At 35.1% G+C, this 15,055-nt stretch overlaps 1 protein-coding gene across 1 annotated transcript; it reads right to left on the minus strand.

Moving 5' to 3' along the window:
• Nucleotides 1-3,159: 3,159 nt before the first annotated feature.
• Nucleotides 3,160-5,309, minus strand: LOC140866888 (uncharacterized). The gene is made up of 2 exons (XM_073271950.1): nt 4,496-5,309; nt 3,160-4,323 (listed from the first exon to the last, which is right to left on the minus strand). The coding sequence occupies exons 1-2, from the start codon at nt 5,280-5,282 to the stop codon at nt 3,233-3,235; spliced, it is 1,878 nt and encodes a 625-aa protein (XP_073128051.1). The 5' UTR covers nt 5,283-5,309; the 3' UTR covers nt 3,160-3,232.
• Between the last annotated feature and the right edge of the window lie 9,746 nt (nt 5,310-15,055).

Genomic DNA, 15,055 nt, shown 5'->3' on the forward strand with positions numbered 1-15,055 from the left:
TGATTATACTGGCTTTTCTTCTATTTTTATATTCTTTTATTTATTTCCTTCTGAAAATTTAATCATATTTTACTGCTCTCTCTTAAAATTGAGATTGATTTGAGAATTGACTTGAGAACCCCAATATTAATTTGCGCTATCTGGATTTAGAACCCCGATTGTAGCCTATCTCAATTTTTTTTTTTTTTACATGTGTAAGTTTTATGTTATACTTAGTGGGGTAGTCCGTTAAATTGCAGCGCACAACTTCAATTTTTTTTTTTGGGAAAACTACATATTTCGCGCCATAAATTTGTCATATTTGTAATTTTAATCCTTTATATTATTAAATTTCAATTTTAGTACTTACTCTAATTTTTTTTTTAATTTTTGGTCATTCTAATTATTTTTTATCGAAAGTGCTAACGTGGTCCTATACAATGCCGTACCTATGATTTTTAGGGCCTGAGTCGAACTTCAAAATAATTTTTTTCAACTTTTTAAAAATTATTTAAGAGAGTTTTTGAAAACTAAATATGCAAATATAGACTTAGTTATAAGAAAAACATATACTGTTAAAAAACTTTACTAAAATATTATAAATAATCACTTAAATAATACTTTGCTATTTTATCAGCAAAAATATCAATTATTTAACAAAATAAAAAACTCAAAAAAATGAATGCACCGGTTGAAGTTTCCTACAGTACTATACCTAATCATGTCCACGAATAAAAAATATCACAAACCTTCCTAAAAAAATCAGAAAAATTAGAAAATAAAAATAAAAATAACATGTAATTAGTCTATGAAATCCAAGAATCAATGAAAGAGAGTGACAAAAGTTTTGAAACCCAAGAGTCAACTCACATTAATTATCATGCGATGTGATTGGAACCTCATATTCGGAGAGAAAGATGACTCATGAAGAGGAGAAAGTTGCAATAATACCATGTTTTTGGCAAAATCATGAAATTTTAAAAAAACATTTTATGCACATACACTAATAATAATTTATTAATTTTTTGGGGTCCTTTTTTGGACCTGGGCCTGAGGCCGTGGACTCACTCGTCTCATGTCATGTCCTGGCTTGCTGGTGTCTGAATCCTGTTACAAAGACATTGCGCTGGTAAAACTTGCTTTTAGTCATGTTTGACTTGTGAAAGAAATTTTTTCTTTCAACCTGTGAAATGGTGAAAAGGTCATCAGGTATAATATGAGAGAAAAATGATTAGATCTGGGTTTTTCTAGACTCGGGCTAGTCATATTTTAACCAATGAAAATTAGTCACTGTGGTTTTTGCATGCTTATGTGCATTCCATGCATCTTAATATTATGCATAGTTATGGTGCTGTTCTATCACACGTCATGGAGAGCAGTCGGAAGGTGCTTTTTTGGGGTCTTGAGTAAGGTTCTGAAATGAGACTTTGAAGCAATCATCATAAAAATTTTTGTGCATTATTTATTTATTTCTTTTGATTACTTTATTACAATATGCTAGTTTTTGTAAGATGTCAATACGCTTAGGCACCGCTTGATGTAGAAGATAAAACGTTGATTGATTATTAATCTTTGCTTTATTCAATTTTTGGTTTCAAATTTTACAAAAGATCAATGCCATACACTATTATCTTATCCTAGTATATTCATTTATTATTCCTATATTATGCATCTTTCATCGTCTCATCAATGAGCCAAGTGGTGCCTTAAGGTATTCTCCTTCATAAATGGTATGCTACATGTGGAAAGCTATTTGGCAAGGAATTGATGGTACAGTGATGGAGAACTTATTTCTTTCTGTTTCATACATGAGAGATGGCAGGGAGAAATGGTGGGTTGGCACTTCATTGGAATGATTTTTAATTTTACACGAGTTACGATAGGTTGATCAAATTGCGCTTATAGGTTGAATACCTTTTTATAGGTTGAAAAGATGTATGGTTTTGAGCCAATGTGTTAGCAATGAAACACGGTGTAGTTTTTCTCCCCCAGTGAATCTTATAAAAACGGATGCGTGACGAATGGAATCAGTTTTGTATGTATTTAACTCTAGTTCAATTAAAGGCAGGTAGAAGTATATGCATCATATTAATATCATATATTGGTGTAACTTATAATATCATGGACAGTATTCCCAAGGCTTATTGGATGTCTTATGACTACAGTAAAGTTGCTGAAAAAACACGTTTTACTCCATAATGTGTGCTGTTTCATTCTATGAGTTTCCTCTGGGTGTTCACGATATTTTCGTTCTTTTTATCCACAGGTATATTCCACTTCTGAGTGCCACGCTCATGTCTCCGCAGAGCCTCGGTATTTTGGGTGGCAGGCCTGGTGCGTCAACATATATATAGTGGGAGTGCAAGATGAAAAGGCTTTCTATCTGGATCCACACGAAGTTCAGCAGGTTATTGTATTCCTACGCTTGAAGTCTCTTGAAAGGATCTTGTGTAAAATATCCTCATGTTCACAAATTCCAATTCCTGAGCATAGCCTAATAGCATTTAGATTATAATGAGAGCCACAATTTTTAAACTGAGATGATCTCTTTCTGATTTGAGCTCTAGAATTGGCTGAAGTATGATTGTTGTGCATTCTGCGTACTATCTTTTTGTAGAACATGCGATTGCAACTTAACAAGCCATCTCGTTGTAATTAAATGAGTGATTTAGTATGTAAAATCGAATGGTGGCTTCATAAGTGCGGTGTTCTGCCCGATCTTACATTTTTTGTCTTCAAATTACCGCGCACAGACATTAGGCATATCCAATGTTTGGTCTTATTTGAGGATTCTAGAAATGGAGAAACTCACTTGTTCCATTAATGAACCCTCACGAGCCCATTATGTGAGTATATTTTTTACATGGAGTACCTTAATTATCTTCGGACGGTCTATTATTGGTAAGTCCGAGTTTGGCGGCAACAATTTTTAACTTAATTGGCATTATCTTTACTAAGTCATGTGTGCCACATGTAGTCGCACCTTCATTCGTCTCAAAGACGCGCGGATGTAGTCGCACCTTCAGTTTTCAATTCCCTACTTTACTTTGCGTTTTACAAATCATTTAATCTCTTTAAATGCTTATTATTTCATTGATTGAACTCGGTTTTCGTGACAAGTTTTCAAAATAAGTATTGTTATGTCACACTAAATAAAGATATATGATAAGAGTGGGCAAATTTATCATCCCACATGCTAATAAAACAAATCAAATTGGGATGATTTGAGAAGTGAAAATTGATATGCCCATCACTATTGTACATAACGAGAAAAATAATATGGCAAAGCAGATATATGTCGATAGGGTTCAGAAACTGTTGCACCACTAGACTCGGATCCACATGTGAAATGAATCCAAAAGTCACATTCGGCGCATTGTAAAGCCATCCCGTCTTTGAAGCCTTGGATTATTTCGTGGCAAACACCGCAAGTCTGGCTATATTCACCCAGCATTCTTACCAAACTCAAAGTATGATCGCCACCATGACAAGCTGATGGCAATACCACGGTGCCTCCGAACTTGATTCTCGAATATTTCCCTGTTGAGGGAATGCATTCCACATGAAATGAGTGATCGCATTTGATGCAGCGATAGAACCAGCATGACAGATTTATGTCTTTTTCGCAAAATTCGCAAAAGTGATCATCCCCCAAGCCCAAGTCTTGTGCTGAAGAATCGGTGATTAGAGTGAGTGGATGTTCATCAAATTTGTGAGCGACGGTTTTGGGTAGAAGAGCGCAATGAATGTGTATACTGAAACTACATTGAGTACAACTGTAGATGTCATAATAAGAAGGATTCATTTTGCGGCAGCAGGATCTAATATCTTCCAGCCGTGGACCAAAACCCAGAGTAAGAGGGTGTTGCTTGTGTGAATCATGCTTGATCACCTGTGGAGCCAAGGCACATTCAACATGGAAAATATCGTAACCACCATATGAGGAGTATGAGTATCCAAAACCGTTGCCCAATCGTAAACAAAGCTCACAAAAAAACAGAGAAAAGAATTCGTCACGTCTTGGGAAAACCAGGTCCCGTGACCTGTCAAACAAATCATCGCTAACGAGTGGCAAATCTACGCAAAAGTTGTGTAGGAGAAAATCGCAAGAAGATTTGGTGCAGCTGTAATACGGAGGTGCTGCTATGTGCCGAATGCAAGCGTTGCAGACGGATTCATGAGGCCGGGCGGTTTCATCATTGGAGATCAAAGAATGGGGGGCGGAGTGGTATTTTCCCAACATTGTCTGAGTCTCACCATCGCTCTTGGGTGCAGTATTCTGTACTGCGATTGTTATCCAACTCGAAACTGCATCGTCAAGAGGGGGCAGATTGTATATTTTACCTGGAAATTAAGGATCATGACCCATGAACAAATTTATATGCTATTTTTTGCAATAAACTAACTAATCCCATGCAGATGAGTACTGATACGAAACTAGCTAGTTTGTGAAATTTTGTTAAGGAGAAGCTGAGAAGTGCTTCCTAAAAGTTCTCCCAAACATTAATTTAGTTACCTTGATTCTCCATTGCTGATACTGCACAATCCACGTGAGCCATTTCATCGCAAACCAAGCAAACATAAGACCCAAACCATCGTGATATATATTTTTCACAAATAATGCATTGGTACTGGTAGTTGTAAAATGTGGATGCAAATGCATCAGAATACATGAGAGAGAGAGGGTGACGATGCCGTCCAACTCTTAGAAAGCTGGGCAATGAGGCGCAATCATGATGAACAAAGAAATTACACTGGTGGCACGAGAAGAAAATGCCGTTATGTTTTCTCCCACACACGTCACATAGCAACAAACATTCCTTGTTAATGGCAACCATCGGGTGTTGTTTGTGGCTTATGTGATTGATCCGGATGTCCAAAGGGTAGCCGCATAAGGGGTGGAGATCAACGTCAGCACATTCGTCGCAGTGGTAGGTGAAATTCTTGCATAATTCCCCGCATTTACTGCACTTGCAATTTTCATGATTTGGCTTGACAAGCAAACGAAGATCATGTTGGTCATCCACCACAATATGATTCAATTTGTGGGGAAGGCGGGTGCATGGCTCGTGGAGACAAAAACCGCAACCTTGAACGGTGCACATGTAACAAGGGCTCGACAGCACACGCAGCCCACAAGCATTGCAACAATTAGAGGGATTAATATTCTCCTCTGATTCGTTAAAAATCAACCAATGCTCATGACCAAAATATTGTTCCATTTCCTTCTTATCTGTTTCCGTACTCATATCTCTTTGTATATATATTATTATATTGTTTTTTTGTTCACTGATCGATGGCATTTCACATATTGTTGATACATATTATACAGGCTTTGATTAAAGGAATCGTTCAAAAAGTTATAAGTTCTATTCTTTGAGTGTCATTTCGGCAAATCAAATTCCTTTTTTTTTTTTTTTACTTTCTGACTGGAGAAAGATTTTATTAGCTTCTTTTATTTGCGTCGAACTTCAGATACAATATTAATGGCTTTTGGTTGTGCTTAACAAACTTGACTTCGTTACATGTATAGCTATGTTCAGGGATGAAGGAATATATATATATATATATATATATTTAATAATCTGTCGTGTAATCGTAGAATTTCACATTTTGTTGATGTATAAATAGGCCTTGAATCATTTTTTTTTTTTGAAAAAAAACTTTGATTCTTAAAGTATGATATGGGCAAACCGCGAGGAATCCTAATTTTTTTTAATTGTGGAATTCCATGTTTTGCGGAAAAGCTAACGAACCAGCTGAGTTGTCTTCACGTCTAATCCAAACATAATCCATAGCACCGAATTTCCGGGCGGTCATGGGAAGACAGAAGAAAAACATTCAAGCTTAGAAATGGAGAGGAATTAAAGACTTGAACTTCATGAATAACTTTTATTTCTCGAAATGAATAATAATAATTATTTTTATCGAAATTTATGAATGGATATCTCACTCCGAACGTCAATATACAAGAGAGTGACATTGCATTATTATTGAATAATAATTAAATCATTCCGAGTCTTACATATTCATCTAGTAGCAATAGCTTTTCATTAAAAAAATAAATCAATAATAAGACTATACTGAATTACATCATTAATTGCATTCTTTACAATAACTAGGACACCTATAATAATATTTTCCTTCAATTATTTATGCAAACAATACATGGTGCTAAAAATTTTGGACAATATATATATAAATGTTAGTAAAAAAAATTGCTGTTAAATTTCTCCACTGAACTTTTATTCCTTTGGAATTGTAGTTCAGTCCAATTATATACTATCGTGTGAACATCTTGCAAAAAAAAAAAAAACACCGGTAGTTTTTCTCTCGGGATAAAAAAAAACCCTGTAAATCAATATATTTATTTTTAAAATAAAAAATCTAGTTTTTTATTTATTTATTTCTATACTTTGAGGCTTGATAATTTTTTTAAATAAAAAAAATATCCCGGGGTAACATAAAATCGCCAATGCCACTTTTTGGGTTTGAGATATGACAAGTAAATAAGCTGAAAGAAACCTATGATTATAGAATCTTGCTATAGGCTGAGTGTTCGGACGTTAAATCGAACCGTATGAAGCAAATAGAGCAAAACCGAATGCTTTTCCGATCGAACTGAACCAATCGAGTTTTATATTAAAAATCGAGATAAGAGAATCGAATTAAAATTGGTTATTTCATGGGTAACTGAATTTTCCGGCAAAAAAAAAATGGAAAAGAATTGAAAATCTGAGTACCCAACAAGAATCAACAAGAATTCGCTGTACAAACATTATCCGAAAAACAGCCCTAATTGATTAATCCATATCTCATGGCGGCCCAACACATGAAGGCCCATTAGAAAATTTAATATTATTTGAACAATAAATCGGTTATTAATTTGTTCAAGTTATGTTTGGTGTAACGTCCCTAATTTTCATAAAACAAGTGTAGATTTTTTTTTTATGACATGATTCATGGCCGAAACCATCAAGAAGAAATATCAAGAAAAGGTACACATAATTAGAACATTCCTAAGTCAAATAAAATAAATTTCGACATCCATTATTGCCGAAATTCATGCAATCGAAAATCATAAAAAATTTAAGTATTTAAAAAGTTTTCATTGACTCATCTAATTAAAATCCTCAAGCAATTATCATAATTTAACAATTTAAACATAAAATATTTTCCTCCATAAATTTTTTTTTCTTAGAATTGAACCAATGTGCAGAAATCTAAAAGCTCTTATAAGTGCTCATCAGTTCCGAACCTCTATCCTCGCCAACAACCATTGAGTAAAACTGTAATGTCATAATAGATGAGATTTATTTTGCTGCAGCAGAGTCAGATGTCGGATCTGTCTTTAGCAGAGATAATTTTACTCGTTAAGATCTGATGTCCCTATTTTTACAGTTCACCTAGCCAACCAGATAAAAGAGTGCAACGTCAGTAGCTTGATGCACTAGCTAGACATTCCCAAGCATTCATCGCAGTACTACTCTCACTCATGCACGCTTAACACAACATTTTCTAACCCGCTTCGCCCCGCCCTGTCCCATCAAGTGATGGGTTGTGCCAGGTTGGGGCGGTTTATAAACTAAAAATTGGCGGCTCATTCCTCACCGTTAAATAGACGACGGGCAGATTGAGTTGCTAATTTCCTGCCCCGTCCACTGGCGGGTTTTGGTGGGTTCAGAGTTGGTCTGCCCCGTAGGTCCATTTTGGCAGCTCTATCAATAACTCAGTTTTCAAAAGAAAAAATATATTAAAAAATTGAAAATCCGAGCATCTCATCACAATTTACAAGAATCAACAAGAATTCGAGTAAAAATATTAATTATCCGAAAAATAGGCCTAATCGATTAATCCACACCTCATGTCATCGGATTTTCCGCTTCGAGAGTTCGGGAAGACGAGTGAATGCGAAGGAATTTACCAAACCCAAAACTAACGGCCCAACAAATGAAGGCCCAATTGGGAAATTTAATATTATTTGAACAATTAATCGTTCATAATTTATTCAAGTTATGTTTGGTTTCCTCATCATTTCTACATATAAATAAAAATATAAATGCGCAAGAACCGATGGTTTTGTATGTGATCTAATGTGTGATGAAAGAATTCACGAGAATAATAATATTTTCCAAAAAATAAAAGTACAAAAGAGGTACTTCGAAAATATAATACCATATCTTTATTTAATTTCAGGTATTTATTTTCAAACATTTTGAAAATTAAAAAATGAAAAGAGAAAAAAAAACCACTATAAATTTTATTTAAGAAGTGAAAAATAATGATAAGCTCATCAATCATTAAATGCAATTTTTTTCTTTTTTAGCAGCGTACGTATATAAGAAAAACGAAAGAATTTATTTAAAGCATCAATTCAAAAAATAAATAAATAAATAATAATAATAATAATAATAATAACTAACTTGTAATGGAAGAAACAAAAGTGAAAAGCATTGCAACAACATGATTCTCATAATATTTCTTCCATCACATGCATAATGAACCTTAGTAGTGGGTGCATGCTGAAAAAGATTTAAAATGGAACACTATCAGCATATATATATATATATATATATATATATATATATATATATATCTTTACAAAAAAAGATACATCTTGATAGGGTTCAGAAACTGTTGCATCACTAGATTCCCATCCACATGTGAAATGAATCCAAAAGTCACATAATATTTCTTCCATCACATGCATAATGAACCTTAGTAGTGGGTGCATGCTGAAAAAGATTTAAAATGGAACACTATCAGCATATATATATATATATATCTTTACAAAAAAAGATACATCTTGATAGGGTTCAGAAACTGTTGCATCACTAGATTCCCATCCACATGTGAAATGAATCCAAAAGTCACATTCTGCGCAGTGTAAAGCCATCCCGTCTTCGAAGCCTTGGATTATTTCGTGGCAAACACCGCAAGTCTGGTTATATTCACTCAGCATTCTTACCAAACTCAAAGTATGATCCACGGTGCCTCCGAACTTGATTCTCGAATATATCCCTGTTGAGGGGATGCATTCCACATGAAAGGAATTGTCACATTCGATACAACGGTAGAACCAGTAGGACGGATTTATGTCAAGTTCGCAGAATTCGCAAAAGTGATCATCCCCCGAGTCTTGTGCTGAAGAATCGGTGATTAGAGTGAGGGGATGTTGATCAAATTTGTGATTGACGGTTTTAGGCAGAAGAGCACAGCAAATGTGTATAGTGAACCTACATTGAGTACATGTGTAAAAGTCCATAAGATAGGGATTTATTTTGTCACAGCAGGATCTAATATCTGGAAACCAATTTGAACCACCCTGAATAAGAGGGTGTTGGTTTTGTGAATCATGCTTGATGACCAGTGGAACCAAGCCATGCACATTCAAAATGGAAAATATAGGAACGATTGCATGTGTGGTATCCAACCGTTTCCAAATCGTAAACAAATCATACAAAAAAACAAAGAAAATAATTCATTGCATCTTGGGAAAACTAGGTACCGTGACCTTCCAAAATAATCATTGACAACGAGGGGCAAATCTGCGCAATATTTGTGGAGGAGAAAATCACAAGGAGATTGGGTGCAGCTATAACATGGTGGTGCTATGTGCCGAATGCAAGCATTGCAGATCGACCGAATATTGATCATGTGCGCGCGGTTTCATTTAATGTTCAAGATCAAAGAATGAGCGGGGTGGTATTTTTCCAGCTTTGTCTCGCCATTGCTCTTCGGTGTAGTATTCTCTACTGGACACTTTATCCAACTCAGAAGTGCATCGTCTAGAGGGGCAAATAGTCTATTTTACCTGGGAAGGATCATTGCAATTAGGACATCAATTAATATATATTTATATGCGTTTTTTTTGGCATGCAATAAACTAACTTATAATTAGTTGCCTGTATTCTCCATTGCTGATACCACACAGTCCACGTGAGCTGTAATCTGACAGAGCATACAAGTATAAGCCCCAAAAAATTGTGATGTATCTTTTTGACATATTATACATGTGTAACTGTGGTAATCTGTGGCGGATAATGCACCAGAATACATGAGAGAAAGAGGGTGACGATGATGTGCAACTCTTAGAAAGCTGGGCAATGAGCCGTAATCAAGAAAGAGGGTTGCTTATATGGGCTAACCGACAAAATATTCCTTAATTAACTTGATTTATTACATTGTTTTGCAAATGAGATATAATGCTTATATACCCTTTAAGATATAATAAATTTTCATGAATTAATTCCAATGACGACTTCATGTTTTATAACTTTTTACGTGAAAATCCAAAATTTTAGTTCAGTTTGGAACAAATTCAGTTGAAGTCATGAAATTTAGTTGAGGACAATTCATCAAATCACACCAGTTGAGTTAAGTTCAGCAGATCATTCAGTTAAGCTATAATTGCTGACTCAAAGTTGTAAGTGACGCATTAACTCGAAATCATGTCAAATAATGTGATAGGTTAAGTGTACATGGGTGAGAGTAGTATTGGTATGAGTGGCCTATTGGAAAGCTCTAATGTGCCAAGTTGCTGACGTTGCACTGTTTGATCTAGTTGGCTAGGTGGACCGTAAAAAGGGGACACTAGATCTTAACAGGTAATAATGTCTCTCCTGGATACAAGTCGATGATAGGAAAATGATAAGACTGATCTCGAAGAGATATGAGACTGCACCATAAGTAAGACACGCCCCTCCCTATACTCATGAGCTTAACAATCCAACTCATCTGCGTTGTCACAAATATAAGGAAATAAATTTGTCTTTTCTAACAACTATATTTTTTGGCCTAGTGATAAGCGCTTGATCCTACCAATTGATATCAGAGTCACGATCATGAGTTTGAGTCTCTCAAGAAGCATATTTTTATACTTCTTGGGGGGGAATGTTGAGTTAAGCGTGCATGAGTAAGAGTAGTACTGGGATGGTGACCTCCTGGGAAGCTCTAGTGTGTCAAGCTACTGATGTTGCGTTGTTTGATCTGGTTGGCTAGGTGCCGACGTTGCGTTATTTGATCTGGTTGACTATGTGGGTCGTCAAAGAGGACACCATATCTTAACGGGTAATATTGCTGGAGACAAGACCGACAGTAGAAAAATGATAAAACTGATCTCGGAGGGATTCGAGATGAGAATTAGATAGTTGTTTGAGGATATTTTACCGAGTGACTCATAAAATATTTATTTACATTTAATCTCAATTATAAAAATTGAAATATAACAGCAAGCTCAACATATTCATTTATAAGAAAAAATGATATGTCTAAATATGAAAATAGGCTTAGAGAACCAAGCAAAGATCAACACAATTTTTTTTTTCAAAGTAGACAAATCAGCTCATCAAAAGATGACAAAAACAATGAAAATGGAAGATGATGAAAGCATTGCTGAATTTTATCGAAGAAGGAAACAAAAAAAATACGAAAAACATGAAATGAAGCTGAATGAGGTAAAAATCGAGCCATTAAAGAATTCAACAAATCATGATCGTCTAAAATGATAAATAATTATATAACAATATGTGCTATTGAAAAGATGCAAAATAAATAAATTATGTGTAAATATTTATTTAAAAATTTTACCGTTATTCATTGTGCATCTATGTTCGTTACCCACGTGAAACACACGTGTATCTACTAATTATATATATAAGCGTGAATTGAAATAAAATGTGAATTTAGAGAAGTAATTTTTTGCCGATAAATAATTTCATGAACATTTGATGGAAAATGGGTGTAAAAAATTAAGGAAAAATGACAGAATCGGTTGGGGTAAAGTAAACTGCTTTCTCGATACCACTTGATGAGGATCGATTTGGTGATCTATCTCGACTGTTTCAACTGTAGCAGTTGACCCTTGAAATACTTAGTTTAATTCAGTTGAGGTTGGTCAACTGAACTGTTTCTTTCTCGTGTGTCTATGTTAATCATCCAACTTAAATAAGTGTTGAATGAGGTCGACTAACAGATTAGAACTTATAATCAAGTGGCTTGATTGAAGTAGTGAGTGAGTGAGTGCGCTCGACTGAAATGAATAAAATACGCAAGTGTTTGTTTATGCATGTTCGGAGCTCGATCTCCTACATCACCTTTTCTTCCTCCTTGGAAGGATTCACTCTAGAAGAATTTGACTATTACAACTGTGACGACCCGGTTCTTAATCTCTCAAATCACAAAATTCATCCATGATCATGAATTAAATATAAGCAATCAACAAGCATCCGAAGTTGCAAATTTTTTTTTTTTTTTTTAAAACTTGGGCCGCGCTCGAGCGGCTGAAAAGCGCCGCTTGGGCGCGCCCTGTTTGCTTCAAAACAGAACTCTCTGCCCTGGGGTGCGCTCGGGCTGCTGTTTTCTGCAGCTCGGGCGCTGCCCTGGGCAGATTCTTGCCCAAGAATTGCAGCTCATTCTTGTTCTGAAAATTGCTTCCCAACTTGATTCTTTGATACAAAAACATGCACAAAATAAAGATCAAGTTCTAGACATGTTGAATCAAGTCCAAAAACACATCACCATATTCTAAGAAACATTAACAAGGCAACAACATATACATTAACATCTAAATACCAAAGTAACACATCTAGTTCCAATGTGATTACAAGATCAAGTATAATTCCATATTCAAGTAGTAAACACTCTAGACATAAACTCAAGTCTATCAAGTGTACAATTTCAACTCTAACATAGGATCAACTTATAATGTAAAGTAGACAAGATTCAAGTCTACTAACTATACAACATAGCTTTTGATCTTATCAAAAAAGTGACAACAACTCAACATCTATACCGGATCATCACGCTAATCCCTCAATCTTTGTTCTTCAAGCTCGCTTATGCCCTGTTCCACTCCCGCCTATTGCCATGACACATACAACACAACAATAGCCGGATAACTCCGGTGAGAAATATATTTTCTCAGTAAAAGCAACTAACATGCATATCAATTTATAGATATCAAACTCATGATATAAAATAAAATACAATGCATGCTTTAAAACAGGGTTCGCTAAAGAATTTTCTCATTTCATCAGTTGGGATCCCGAGAAGAAGATATCGTAGCTAAACCACCGACTCTCCCGATCGAGGTGGGCTACTTACCTTACTTCTCTAGACTTTGAAGCCACTATATATACAAATCAGACGCTAGGCTAACTCAACCACTTAGGCCATACATATATAGTTCCTCAAATCGTCTAATCGAACGTTTCCGTTCATTTCAAAATTCAAGAAATAAGTCTCACAAGATGAATGCACATATAACATCAATATAGAATCCATTAACATCATAAATTCATTCAATGATTCACATAAGAGCAAGTAAACAAATAAGTATGTGATTTAAGGAACTCGATACAAACCATCTCGAGTTGTAATCCCATTCAAATAATAGTCCACTTTTACCTTTCGATTGTGAGGTTTCAAGGTGTCTTCAAAGCTATCCAAATCTGAATAAATAACCACACCATCTTATATTAAAATTCTGCTCAAGTTACAGCCCAACTTCAAGGCAAAATACTACAAACCTTCTTCTTTCTTCTACCGGTCTCGAAATTGGAATTTCCGAGTTGATGTCCCCTGTTTATAAACTGAAATCACAGCATAATTGCCAAGGAAATATCAGTTCTAATCCATGTCAATGGCAGCTCACATATAAGCAAGCAAAACAATTTCAAATCAAAATTTCGACGGCATATCGGCATAATTCGGCAATCCGAACTCAACTATGTCAAGTCCATCACCATATACATCATATACCAGCTGTATATTACTCAAAACCAGCATAACATAAGATAGAGATTTCGAAATAATTGCTGGAAATTCATAAGAAACCGATACGACATCCGTTCCTCAACCCGACTTCAATATAACACAACATAGAAGTTAAACAACATCAATTCATAATCACATCTGATCTCTGCAATTTTCGAATTCTCAAACCATGATGAAAGATACAAAAACTTACATCAAATCGAAGGTCTCGCTGCAAGGATTCCAGAACACTTTTCGGAATCGAATTTGGATAACCGGATCAAAAGATACGGCGATTTGAAAATCAATCACAAGAAAAGAAAAGGAAGAACTCGGTCCTCTGTTCACATTTTCTGAAAATTCCTCCTACATACACGTATTCAAGCTGATTAATCACTTGCAAATCTGATAACTTCAATGAGTATTTGCAATTTAGTCCTCCAATTCTTATTTCTTTGCAATTCAGTCCTCGGCCAATCATCTAATTCAATTTCAATCCTAAATAATTTAAGAATATTAGAATTTAAATCAAAACTTCAAATATTCCCAAATTAAATATTCTCGAATTAGAATTAAATAATTCCGGGCGTTACAACAACACTTTGCAACAACTCACTCCAAGACTAGGACTTACCTATTGCCTATACCAGAACTCTTAGACTTCAAGAACTCAACCCTCGACTGATTATTGTTACAACAAAGTTTGCAGCACCTCAACTGATAAATACAATGTCTATGACTTAACACTTCGTACAATATGATCCTAACTAATCGGATATTCTTGAAATTAACGTGTGCTTGTGTTTTTCGGCTCTTGATATAATCTGCAATATGTAAGCTTTGAACTCTTCTACTGGATGTATATGAATAAATTAAAGGTTCAGTTGTTCTTTTTCAAGTTGTGAGTGTTTTTGAGTTCTTGTGAGCTGGCTCTATCTTCTTACTGCCTTTGATATCGATTTATAGGGACAAGAAAACGGTCATCTTGATTCAAATATATACTTTAGATTGCAACCGTTTTCTTGTCTTCTCTCGTGCCATTGTTCCCAATAAATAGTACACTGTGATGTGACTTCATAGTCTGAATATATCATTATACGAGAGACTTTGTCTAGGGGTTAATACCTTTGACTAGTTTCGAGAGAGATTCTACTGATCTGCTTTTCTGTTTTCCTGCTTATGTTTTCCTCTACTCGACTGGTTTATTTGTTCCCTTCTGTTTTGCTACTACTGAATAACTTTGTTTTGTTCTATTTTTACTGGTCTTCTTAACTGAGAAACTTTAAACTACTGGTCCGCTTAACTGAGCAGCTTTGACTAA

Source organism: Henckelia pumila, chromosome 4 (genome assembly GCF_033568475.1).
Source record: "Henckelia pumila isolate YLH828 chromosome 4, ASM3356847v2, whole genome shotgun sequence".
Classification (NCBI taxonomy): Eukaryota; Viridiplantae; Streptophyta; class Magnoliopsida; order Lamiales; family Gesneriaceae; genus Henckelia; species Henckelia pumila.

Coding starts and splice junctions, on each gene's coding strand:
- LOC140866888 (XM_073271950.1), bottom strand. CDS start 5,282: ATGCCATCGATCAGTGAACAAAAAAACAATATAATAATATATATACAA. Junction 4,324..4,495: donor ATCAGCAATGGAGAATCAAG/GTAACTAAATTA, acceptor CTTAATTTCCAG/GTAAAATATACAATCTGCCC.